We start from the raw sequence: 12,934 nt of genomic DNA on the forward strand, positions 1-12,934 counted from the left end.
TCTGTGGAGAGAATTTGTGGGTTTGAAGAGTTCATGGACAAGATGGAAGAGACATGTGCTGGGAAAGGCCAGAAGATGGCGGCAGAGGTAAGTGTTTTATATCAGGGTTCCCTTGTGCCAATGTGTAATACAGGAGGAGTGTCTCAGTGGGTACAATGGAGTTGTAAGGAGCAGGTATGAGGAGAGAATGTTGATGTAGGTGCCAATGTAATGTAACTGAGGCCTAGGAGTTGTCTGGAGCATGAGATGAGGAGGAGACTCAGGAGAGACATTGTAGACTTGTGGCTCAGGCAGAGAAAAGAAAAAGTACTTTTTATGAGCAGCACATCTCTGTATTTCTTCTAGTTCTGCTGCTCCCTCGTTGGACTGTGTGAGAAGAAGTCACCTCTCTGTCCCAGTAACACTGACTGAAAACAAATGTTCACACGATGATTCCTGAATTGAACTAAGGCAAATGTTTATGTTTTATTTAAACAATAATTGCTAAAATCATATAAAGCACAAAGCAATGAGCGCTCATTAGAAAGAGTTTAGGAAAGTGCAGCAATTGGGGGATGTTGTTGTGTTTTGCCAGAAACCAATATGTCCGCCTGAGGTACTTAGTTGCTTCCGGGAAGCCGAGGCTGCCTCAGCCAATGAGCGCGGGTACAGAGGAGGGGTCGACCGAGCTCCGAACTGATTTGTGTGTCGCAGAAAGAGTGTCAGGTAAGTTGTGCAGTGGGACAACGAGAGAGACGCGCACACCTGACATTTGCTCATGAGCCGCGTGAGAAACCACTGCACTTCCGGGTTCCTCTGTCTCCACCATAAAGTCGCATAGCAACCTCCCTGCTCTACACACCAACTACTTCCCTGTCCCTCTCGTATTATACACAACTCTGTCCCACAGCAACGCGACAATTCTCATCCCTCCAATTTCTCCTCATTCCTCTCCTGTCACCCAAAGCTCAGGCATGAAGTAGCTTATTCGTTGTTATTAATTGTAGCTTATTAATTGTTATTAATTGTAGCTTATTAATTGTTATTAATTGTAGCTTATTAATTGTAGCTTATTAAGCTGCTCCTTATTAGTGTTGCCAGATGGCAGTTTTCCAGACAAATTGGGCTACTAATTTAAAGCCCAGGCGGGTTTTACAAGGACAAACTAAGGTAGACATTTGGGCCATTTGTATGTAAGTGACGCACTAACCCCGCCCCAGCGATACAACTCCACTGACATCATTGTGCCCTCCTCTGATGTCATCATGCCACACCCCAACATCACTGCCCCGCCTCCTTTGTTCAGGTTTAGCCCGTGGCAACTGTGACAACCCTACCCAGTAGCCCCCATCTTCTTTTCTGCCCAATCGCTGCCCATTCACTGCCCAATCGCTGCCCATTCACTGCCCAATTACTGCCCAATCACTGCCCAATTACTGTCCAAACGCTGCCCTATCACTGCCTGATCATTGCCCAATTACTGCCCAATCACCACCCATTCACTGCCCAATCACTGCCCAATCACTACCCATTCACTGCCCGATCATTGCCCAATCACTGCCCATTCGCTGTCCTATCACTGCCCAATAACTACCCATTCACTGCCCATTCGCTGCCCATTCACTACCCAATCATTGCCCATTCACTGCCCATTTGCTGCCCATTCACTGCCCAATCACTGCACACACTGTGGTCAGCTGTCCCTCTGAGCTGTATGAGACGGGCAATAAGGAAGCTGCAGAATGGTGACAAGGTTCAAGTGAAGAAATAATAAAAGAATGACATTTAAAGTGACAGAAGATTTGTTTGTGGGAGCGACACATGAAGACTTATTGATAAACACAAAACATAAACAAATGCACCTATATCTCTATACAGGTATAAATGTAAATACACCCTCCTACTTGCAGCTAAATTGCACATTTCTGAATGAGGCACAACAAAAAGATTTATTGTACAAGCCACATGGTTTTTGCTCTTTTCTAACGTTACGTAATGAGCCCCGTGATGTAACAAAGAGCCCAGGTTTAAGGGTCGGGGGGGACCAGATCATCACTTATTGTACAAATTAGCCCTACAGACTGATCGGCAAAATCCACTGACCAAAACAACTGATAAAAGAGGTAAAGCCCAAAGAGCTGACAATCTAAAACTTGATGGAGGGGATTTTCATTGCAGGCAGAAGAGTTGTATTAGGGTCAGAGCTGCAGGTCAGTGCGTTAATTCTGTATAACGGGAGCAAATAGATTGAACTGTTTGGTTAATTTGTGTATGTGTGGCCTATTAATGGGACGTTCCTATAACTCTAGGGAACTAATTATGCACCACTGCTCTTCTAATTCCCCATAACTGCCCCCAGCCCAACCCCATGTACCCCAACCCCATGTACCCCAACCCTATGTACCCCATTTAAGTGGGTGGGTAAGAGACAAAAAAGGGAAATAGTCCCGGGGCTCATGAGCTGGAGTTGAGGGATGGACTCAGTATTGTCTTTCTTGTCTCATTAGGATGCTGGCGGTCTCCCTGCTGTTTGTGACATTCTTGCTGGGGGCTTTGGGGGGCTTCCTCTTGCTTCTCCCGAAGCAGAGCAGGTGGGCACACAAGTGGTTGGTCAAATACTGGCGCTGGAGGTGCAACCGAGTCCTGTCCAGAGGGAAACATCGGCACAAGTTGGAGGAGGACACGGGAGATGCTGAGAGGATTCAGGAGAAGATTCTGCTGGGAATGTTGGAGGAGCTGCAAGAGACAGACTATGGGCAGAGACACCGCTTCAGAGACCTCACAGGTGGATGACACAGAGACAGTTGTTACTGCCTTTTTTTTCTTCCCTTAAAGGAGAAGGAAAGCTGCCAATAGATTAGCCACAATAGTGCAAGCTAGAACACCATTTGTATTCTTTAGAATGCTTTTCCATTCCTGAGTAAACAGCTTTACACCCTGTCTCTGTTTAGGATATCAGCTGCCATATTAGCTTGGTGTGACATCACTTCCTGCCTGAGTCTCTCCCTGCTCACTCATAGCTCTGGGCTCAGATTACAGCAGGGAGGGAGAGAGGAGCAAACTGAGCATGCTCAAGCCCTAGCCCTGGAGGTTTAAGCTGAAAACAGTTAGTCTGATACAGAAGCCCATGAGTACACAATAGAAGGAAAGAAATGTGCTGTTTCTTTTGACTCCGGGCAGCATTATTTTGAGGGGTTACTGGTGTATTTATATAGACTTTTCTGATAAAGCTTCCTTCTTATTATGAACTTTTCCTTCTCCTTTAAAGGACAACTAAACCAAATTAAATAATTCAAGCATTCATGTGCCTTGGGGAGGGAATTTCAGCCATTAGTAGGGCCTTTGTTATAACCCAGAGATACAGCATTCACTAGTCCAGGCAGTATTTCCATAGCAGCTAATAAGCAGCACTCAGGAAGCCATTTTTTTCTGGTTTTAAGGGGCAGGAACCGAAATACAGATGCAGCCCAGGGTCCCTATTCTGGTACCAGCACTGCTCTTTAGTATGGGCTTATTGATGCCATCCTGCATAGGTGCCTGAAATTATGGGACTGTTCAATAATTGGATTAGCCCAATATCAGGCAAATATATTAAGGTGTACTGGCCCCTTATGTTGTGCTTTTTCTCAACAGACGTCTCGTCCTTCCGGAAGCTGCAGCCATTGACTGGTTACCAGCACTACAAAGACTACATTGAGCAGATATCAGAGGGTGCAGAGAATATCCTGGTGCCAGGAAAAACACTTGCATTAGTGGCAACAGCTGGTACACGGGGGTCCCCTCGCACAGTGCCTGTCACAGAATGTAGTGCCACCGAGCGCTTCCAGCAGGTACCCCCCCACACACATGGGAGCAGTAAGGACCAAAGTCAGACCCCGTGGGACCCCACTAACAACACTTTCTTTGCATTTCTTTAGGGAACCATGGTGTGCCTGGAAGTCATTCACAGCCATTTCCCTGGGGCATTGGAGAAGGTGGCCAGGTTTTCAGTCCCACCAAGTATTTGTCATTGGAAATCTGGGATCAGCATTGGTCCATACCCATCCATAGCTTCCTATAAGTTCCTGGAGCACCTCTACACCCCAAAACTCCCTAGTGACCCCACTATGTCCTCCTACGACATGTTGTACATTCAGCTGCTCTTTGCCTTAAAGGACACAGGTCTGACTGCCCTGCAGGCCGACTTTTCTTGGCTCCTGCACAGAGTATTCTCCATCTTGGAAACAGAGTGGAAGACTCTTGTCAAGGATATTATGCAGGGGTTCATCAGTCCGGAGAGGAAGCTTCCCCAGGACATCAGAAAACAACTAGAGACTCTTCTGTTACCAGACCCCAGACGTGCTAGAGAGCTTCATACTCACTGTGAGAATGGCTTTCTGGCCATTGCTAAGAGAATATGGCCTAGGCTGCAAGTGGCCATAACAGTGTGCTCAGGCAGCAGTGAGCTGGAGGGCCGCTTTCTTCAAGATGGGCCGTGCCAGGGGGTTACGCTTTATTCTCCTTTATACTGTGCAGCAGAAGGTAACACTTTCATTTATAGGCTTTTCCCTCTTAACTGTTCTGTATAATAATGTTTCTTATTTACAGCCTTCTATATTCATTTCTCTTTGTGGTCATATCCAGCCTGTTCGCATCTATACTCAAACATTTAGGCAGAATGCAAAAGCTGGCACAGAAGGCCCCATTTTTTTGCACCATGGCCAAATGCAGTTGCCTGATTGACAGTTCTTTGCGGTTCATTCTGTATTGGGCAGCTCTCCCCATACAGAAGGGCGAGGATATGGGCAGCACATGGGGATCCTCTGGAATAACCCCAACTCTTGCCTCTTAAAGAATGCGAGCAGCACAAGGTGCACAGTACAGGTTGCACCCACCATTGTAACCTTAAGGAAGACAATTTTGTACCTCAGCACCCCAAACCTTTTCTACTTATGTTTGTTCCATCTTGTCTTTATACTCTCATTTCAGTGATTTTATACTCTTTCTCCATAGGGTTAGTTGGGGTGAACATTTCTCCAATGGCTGTGGCCCCTCGTTATGTGCTTTGCCCCCGCTCAGCATTTTTTGAATTCATCCCAGTCAGAGTAGGAATGGAAGAATCAGAAGAAACAAAATGTTTACAAGATATTTGTGTTGAGGAGGCCTATGAGCTGGTCATAACCACCAAAGATGGATTGTTCAGGTAAGTAGGCAATGAAAGGGGAGGAGGGTTGGTGAAACCTTTCCAATGACTGCAAGTGTCACTTTTAACACAACTCTATGGGCACTTTAGTTGCTGCTACTGTTGCAAAATCACAAGCAAGAGACTTTATATGTTAAGAGATTTTTTTTTCTGCTTTTTATTCTCTGTCGCAGGTACAGACTCGGGGATGTTGTACAAGTAACTGGTTTTCACAACAAAAGCCCCATCTTGGAATTTCTCTACAGGTTTGTTATTGAGCACTGAATAGATTTTGGCAAGCATTTTGTTGTTTCAAACTGAAGATCTAAAATGTACAGTCATTGTAGAAAATAAGAAACATGATACTCCAAGTATATGATATATATATCTAGGGGGGGGGGTACACTTATTTATTTAAATGCCTGAGAATGAATCCATTGGGTTTTTGTAGGAAAAGCCAGACTTTAAGTGTTCGGGGAGAGCAAATAACAGAAGATGAGTTTTATAGGATCCTATTGCGGACGGTTCGGCTTTGGCCTGGAGTTGCTCTAATCAACTACTGCTGTGCAGAGAGTGGCATTCTGGGTGAGTGACAAAATCACATTATTATTGTAAAAACATGTTTCCAGCATTGCACTGGGACGTGCCTCCATATTTATAGGGAACAAGCTCCTATAGCAGTGCCACAAACTGATCCTGAGCAGCACCACTGATCCAGAGGAACCTCCCCTGAGCTTTCAGTTCATCTGCAAAGAGTAAAAACCCTTCGTCACCCTAATGAAGACAACTTAGCAGGATCCAAACGGATGACTTCAGTAGGCTTTTCCTGCTATTCCATAGCCAACTTCATTCCATTTTTGCACTGTCAGGAAACAAACATATATCAATGAATGATTCATCCGTATGACCCAAAAAATGCATTGGTATTTGTCTCTATGTAAATACCCACCATCCCAGTGTTACCTTCTTGTGTGGGGATGTTTTACTCATTTATTATGTCATTTTTGGGGGACAGACCATTGGAATTGCACCATGTCAACTACACTCCCTTAGATAAGTCAACTCACTCTATTTTCAACCTCCTCTACCCCCTCCTATCAACCTGTCACTCACAGTAACAGCCCAATCTAGTTGTCAGACAAAATACCGTCATGTAGAGATGGTGTAAAAATGAGCCTCAATCATGAAGATGTTGACAATTCGGTAAACGTAGCCCTATAACTGTTTCATGATTGATGTGATCGATCCACTTAGTAAAATATTCTCCAGTTTCGAGGTGTAACAATAGGCAGATTATAAGCAGAAATGAGCAGTTTAGTAAAGGTGGCCCTGTATGCTTAGAATTCATGTCCCTGTATCCCAGAACTATTCATCTCTATTATCTGAGAGAGGGGAGGAATGTGTTCTCCTATCCTTGTTTATCATGTTCTGCTCCTCTATCAGTGAAGCTGTTTTCTCCTGAGACTTGTGCTGTAGGAGACAACTAGGGTTAAAGAAAATATTTAATTGGTGCAGAGGTGTATGTACATTACACAATATTGGTAGTGTATACAAAAATCATTATTTTCCTGAAAGTCACGGTAAAAAAACAGTGTACTTTGCTGAGGATGGGTAGCAACACAGCTCATGTGAAATGTTTTTCCCTACAGGGCAATATTCTGGAGGATCAGACCCTCATTATGAAGTTTTCATTGCAGTGAAGGGGGTCAGAGACCTGTCAGAAGAACAGAGATATAAGGTAGGAACATGCAACACATTCATTTATATTTTATTTTCTGTGAAAATCGAGGTTAAAGGGATACTGTCATGGGCAAAAAACTTTTTTTCAAAATGAATGAGTTAATAGCGCTGCTCCAGCAGAATTCTGCACTGAAATCCATTTCTCAAAAGAGCAAACAGATTTTTTTATATTCAATTTTGAAATCTGACATGGGGCTAGACATTTTGTCAATTTCCCAGCTGCCCCAGTCATGTGACTTGTGCCTGCACTTTAGGAGAGAAATGCTTTCTGGCAGGCTGTTGTTTTTCCTTCTTAATGTAACTGAATGTGTCTCAGTGGGACATGGGTTTTTACTATTGAGTGTTGTTCTTAGATCTACCAGGCAGCTGTTATCTTGTGTTAGGGAGCTGTTATCTGGTTACCTTCCCATTGTTCTGTTGTTTGGCTGCTGGGGGGGAAAAGGGAGGGGGTGATATCAGTCCAACTTGCAGTACAGCAGTAAAGAGTGATTGAAGTTTATCAGAGCACAAGTCACATGACTTGGGGCAGCTGGGAAATTGACAATATGTCTAGCCCCATGTCAGATTTCAAAACTGAATATAAAAAAATCTGTTTGCTCTTTTGAGAAATGGATTTCGGTGCAGAATTCTGCTGGAACAGCACTATTAACGGATTCATTTTGAAAAAAATGTTTTTTACCATGACAGTATCCCTTTAAAGTGGTGAAATTTGGTAAAAAAAATGCAATGTGGGGAATTGACCACTAGATGGCAGTGCAAGAATACGCCTGACCGAAGCCTTTTAATAACTAGTCATGTTGTTACTGGTCATTCATTTGTCAGAAAAGTTAATGGTGAATTTCTTTTCACTTTTACTTATTGCTTTCTCCTTGTAGCAATATCGGTTTGCCATTACTAATACATGAGAGAAGGGACTTTAAAACCTGCCTAGATATGCTTAATATGTTTATTGGCCCTGTCAAATCACATGACAAATCAAAGCCATAGAAATTTGCTTAGCAGGGTGGATTGTATTTACCTTAAAGAATAGATTACATTATTGGGCAACATTTTTATAACAGGAACAGTAAAAGAGTATTTACGTGGGTGTTTGTCTTTCATTACCTTTACTTTAGATCCAAAGACAGGTCTTTGTGGTTGTGTATGGTTTGTCTGAGATTAGCAACATTGGGCAATATTAATGATAATAACTTTATATATATATATATAGAGAGAGAGAAGCTGCATACATGGGATCAGAATGAGATACGCAGCAACATGTCATTGTGTTGAAAGTGGAATGCGGCTGGGGGTGCTGAGAGTTCATTAGCAAGTGGATAATTGATGGGCTGACAATCCCGGGAGTTTCCTCAGGCAGAGAATGTCAAAAACATAGAGAAGTAGCCGATTTGTACTTTACATTCCAAGTGTCCTGGCAAGCAGTTGCAGAGGTGCCTTCCCCAGGTAAGGAGAGCAGAGGTAAAGAGCTGCCCACCTGTCTGGTCACCTATCATGGCTCTGACTTGGTGATCCCTGAGATGTTATCACTGCTCCGAGGAACATTATAGAGGAATCTTAATAACCACCTCTGTTGGAACGGTAATAAGAAGCAAATCCTTCTCTATAGCACATTAACAAAATGTATTATTTTCACATCGATTCACCACCAACAATTTTTATAAACATTTTGTAAAAAATAAAATGTAAAAATGAATGACAGGTATTGGACTTCTTATCTAGTGTCATGCTATCTAGTAGGCTCCAAAATTGGGATAGTTACATAGTTAAATCGGGTTGAAAAAAAGACAAAAGTCCTTGAAGTTCAACCCCTCCAAATGAAAACCCAGCAACCCCAGGGATGCCGCTTCCTAATCCAACAGAATTTGCTCCAAAACCAAAATCTATCTGTATTTGACAGTTGCTTATGAGCACTGAAATTGTAACATATACTCCTGCATCCTGATCAATCCTTTTCCGCAAGCCTTGGGTTCTGAGGGTTCTGGATAAAGGGTTCCATACCTGTATTTTACACCTATGGGGAAGGCAATTAAAAAAAGTCATCATTTATGATTTGAAAACTATACGTTTTGCCCCTTTAAAGGAAAACTATACCCCCAAAATGAATACTTGAGTAACAGTTTATTTACACGAAGCAGGGTTTTACATAGCAGCTGTTTTTATTCAATATATTTTTATAGAGACCTACATTGTTTGAGGGGTATAGTTTTCCTTTAATGTCTGTATAAAAGGCAGCTCTGCGCACGCACACACGTATGTAGCATCAGGCAGCCCAGCCATTTGGAAGTCATTTTCACAATTTAAAATAGGTTTGACGAAGGAAAAAGGATCAAGTGTCAAAGCTTAGTCACAGTCTGCCTCGGCAATGGAGAAATAGATATTCAGACGAGCGCAGGTTTGTACTCAATACAAATCTTATTAGCAGGAGACTTCCCATTGTATTATTTAATACACAAACACTTGCACTTTGCTCTCACAAGCAAATATTCTAACCATGAATTGCTTCTTTCTGCTCTATTATATTCTATTTATTCTTTAGTTAGGGAACAGTTGTTTCCAGTTTATATATATTTATAATGACAAAATGTTGGCTCCTTGTGCCTGGTTACTCGTGCTCAAGCCTAACCTCTAAATACAATACAAATCCCCCTGGCATTTAATGAGGGGGTCACTCATCAGTATCCTGAAATGTATTTGAATCAAGAAGAGGAGACAGGGTTAAATAATGTAACTAAAGGGAGAGAATGGGAGAAAACATCAGTAAGAGGCCAAGGAAAAAGATTGCAGACAAAATAAAACAATTAAACACAGAAAAGAAAAAAACGTATTTTCTTTAAAAACTCTCCCTTTAACAAATTTGCCCATTTCAACCGTTAACTTGGACACAAGCAATGACACAAAATGGCCACTTGTCTGTGTCTCCTCCTTTGTCGCACTGTCTCTTTTCTACTCCATTCTCTTTCTCCTGAGGTCACAAAAAAAAGTAGAAAAGTAGAACATCAACCCTCTGCAAAGTGCCATTTCTTCTCCCTCTCTCTCTCTGCTCCCTCTATAAATGGAGTGTCACCTCACTTCTATATTCAATGGCCCCCCCCCCTCTGTGAAACAGTCTCCCCTCTTCTGCCTCTAGCACTTTCCTCAGCTTTGTCAGTTGGTGTTGGCCTTTTCTTTAACTACCACCTTCCATATGTACAATAAAGTATCAGCTCTTCTTCCTTTGCCATTGGTTTGATTCATGAGAAGAATCTTTGAGCCCTACAGTGAACAGATGTATTGAAAGCACAGGTTACACCATTTATAACAATAGCGAGTGTTAAACACAAACAAAACTCTTTTAAATTGGTGGGTTTCTAATAGGGGGGAATTCACAACGAAAAAATGTCTTGGAAGTGTCGTAGCAACAGCCGACATATTCACAGAGCATTTCTCCGCCAATTTTCCGACATGTACGACACTTTTGAATTAGTGTCGTTAAAAGTGGGCGTGGTTTTATCTGCGCCACTTTTCCTGACATTTTTATGAATTACTCGTAAACTATTTTTTTTTTTACCAACAATTTTACAGACACTTTAGGCTCTCCAAAATGAAAATGTCGGTCAAATTGTCTTTTGAAAAGTCTTTGTAAATGTCGTTTGTACGATGAAAAGGTATACGAGATTTTAGAAAATTGTCGGACTTACGAGACATTCAGAGACGGTAACATCCGCCTTTGTGAATTTGCCGTTCGTACGACATTTTACAAATTTGTCGACCGCCACTTCTGGGGTTAATTATTATACCGACACTTTTGTGAATTCCCCCCATAGTGTTGAACAAGAAACTGGAGGTCCCACTGGTTGAGATGACGGAGCAGATAGTGATGTATTAGAGTTCAGAAAGGCTGACTATCCTGGAATAACTGTTATATGTACTTATTCCATCTCTCTTGTCTTTTATAATCCATTGATCATCTTTATTGATTCTTTTCTCTTGTACAGTTGGATCAGGTTCTTCAGGAGCATTTCCCTCTCTACAAGAGCTTTCGATTTAAAGGCAGCATTGGACCGGTCCGTGTTTACCTGACAAGTCCCAAGTCTTTCGCTAATCTTCTGGAGCTTTGTTCCTCCCTCTCTGGAGCTCCCCTCCATGCGATACAACCCCCAAGAACTCTAAGATACAGGGAGTTGGCTGAGAGTATCAGGAAACAGGTCATATCCTGACCTTTCCAACACCAAAGAGAATGACGCAGAACTGCCGGTGATTTGCAAATTGTCGCTGATCAATTCAAACGGCGTCGTTGCAGTTTGGCCAGTCTGTCCTTCACATATAAATGTGATATCTGATGCTTCACTTGTACAAATAATGACTAAAGCTAAACATGCGGAATCTGCAGATTCTAGGGCTCATTTCTCTAGGGTAGCACATCGATATTTTTACATCAAGATCGGCCATTAACCAATAAATCGCATGAAAGCGCTGGATTAAGTCAAAATATATCTAATATGGCATCACGGCACCTGCAGAGCAAAGGTAAAATGTCTCGTCACTGCTAGCGCTTGTCAGATCATTCAAATTCATAATGATATATGGGGAAATAATTCTTGGTCCTGTAACCATTAGCGACCAGACAGCTGCAAACTTCATCCTATTATAAAGGTATTGAATTGCTTGTTATGGTTTGTAATATTTGTATGAGAGCTGACACTGTACAGTCCCTGTATGGAGAGAGAGAGAGATAGGATTTGTGCTGAAGTCACTTAACTCCATTACACAACCTAAGCAAAGGGGGTCCCCCTATAAATAGATGTAGTATGAGACCTAACTCAATCTCAATAATGAAGTTATTAATTCACAACCCATATAGAATTTTTCATTGAATAGATTTAGAATGTGTCTCCTTTCAGTGAAACGAAACTCATTTTTGCAATTGTTCCCCTTTAAATACATATAAATAGTTCATAGTGAAGATGTAGCGTGATGTATCCCAATGGTGCAGTGAATTGTCAGCACTGACATAGAGCCTGTGGATCAACTGAATGAAGCAAACAGAAGCGGTTTTGCCATTTCCAAAAATTCTTTCTTCAACTTACTCCCTTTTCCAGACATCAGTGACAATTCTCAAATACTCGGAGTCTAAATTGCCTGAACTATTGGGATGTTGTTCCAGGCGCGGCACCTATAGAAGGCTGACTTCATTTAGTCCAAGATCAGCCGGGATATGTCCTTGATAGTGAAAAACGCTTTCCTCTTATAGCACAGGTATCCAGAAACCCATTACGCAGAAAGCTCCGAATTACTGAAAGATAGTCTCCCATAGACTCCATTAATCAAATAAACCACATTTTTAAAACGATTTCCTGTTTCTGTCTTGTAATAAAACCCAGCCTATGTTTATATGATTTTCTAGTAGATTTAAGGTATGAAGATCCAAATTACGGTAAGATCCATTATCTGGAAACCCCCAGTTCTTGAGCATTCTGGATAACCGGTCCCATACCTGTATTATCTCTCTTTAATTATATTACCTGTCTTTAACTTGATTTTGGACACTACTTGCACTTCATCGTTGACAAATTGTATTAACCTTTTCACATTTTACAATAAAACTGACACGTTTTCAAGAGACTTTTTGTCAATTGCAAAATGCTAATTAACGATCTGTCTGCATCCTGCAATTAGCTATGGTTTTACCCACAATGCAGCATTCCTATATAATGGCAATTGCTGGCCCATTGCTACTTGTATTGTGTTTTGTCAATAAGCTGCACATTTCATTGGGGTGGTGTGGGTGTATCACAAACAGTTGTGTGTCATGCAGCTACACAGCCTATAGATACAATCTATAGACACAACCTATACATACAGCCTATATATATATATATATATATATATATATATATATATATATATATATATATATATATATAGATAGCTAGATAGATAGATACAACCTATAGATACAACCTATACATACAGCCTATAGATATAGATACAACCTATAGACACAACCTATACATACAGCCTATAGATACAACCTATAGACACAACCTATAGACACAACCTATACATACAGCTTAT

The 12,934-nt window shown here is 41.7% G+C and overlaps 1 protein-coding gene across 3 annotated transcripts; it reads left to right on the forward strand.

The window, feature by feature from the left end:
* Nucleotides 1–75: 75 nt before the first annotated feature.
* ghdc.L (GH3 domain containing L homeolog) lies at nucleotides 76–12,481 on the forward strand. 3 transcript variants are annotated; one of them, XR_005964087.1, is made up of 10 exons: nucleotides 76–705; nucleotides 2,487–2,764; nucleotides 3,613–3,809; nucleotides 3,897–4,500; nucleotides 4,972–5,161; nucleotides 5,335–5,406; nucleotides 5,592–5,725; nucleotides 6,790–6,878; nucleotides 8,091–8,458; nucleotides 10,855–10,985. XR_005964087.1 is itself a non-coding variant. In XM_018234677.2 (9 exons), exons 2-9 carry the CDS (start codon nucleotides 2,488–2,490, stop codon nucleotides 11,074–11,076), a joined length of 1,785 nt encoding a protein of 594 aa, XP_018090166.1. In that variant the 5' UTR covers nucleotides 89–705; nucleotide 2,487; the 3' UTR covers nucleotides 11,077–12,481. The 3 variants fall into 3 exon arrangements, 2 of the variants coding, with proteins under 2 accessions (XP_018090166.1, XP_018090167.1); XM_018234677.2 differs by lacking the exon at nucleotides 8,091–8,458 and having other exon boundaries at nucleotides 89–705; nucleotides 10,855–12,481; XM_018234678.2 differs by lacking the exons at nucleotides 76–705; nucleotides 8,091–8,458 and adding an exon at nucleotides 997–1,857 and having other exon boundaries at nucleotides 10,855–12,481.
* The last annotated feature ends 453 nt before the right edge of the window (nucleotides 12,482–12,934 follow it).

Source organism: Xenopus laevis, chromosome 9_10L (assembly GCF_017654675.1).
Source record: "Xenopus laevis strain J_2021 chromosome 9_10L, Xenopus_laevis_v10.1, whole genome shotgun sequence".
NCBI classification, from domain to species: domain Eukaryota; kingdom Metazoa; phylum Chordata; class Amphibia; order Anura; family Pipidae; genus Xenopus; species Xenopus laevis.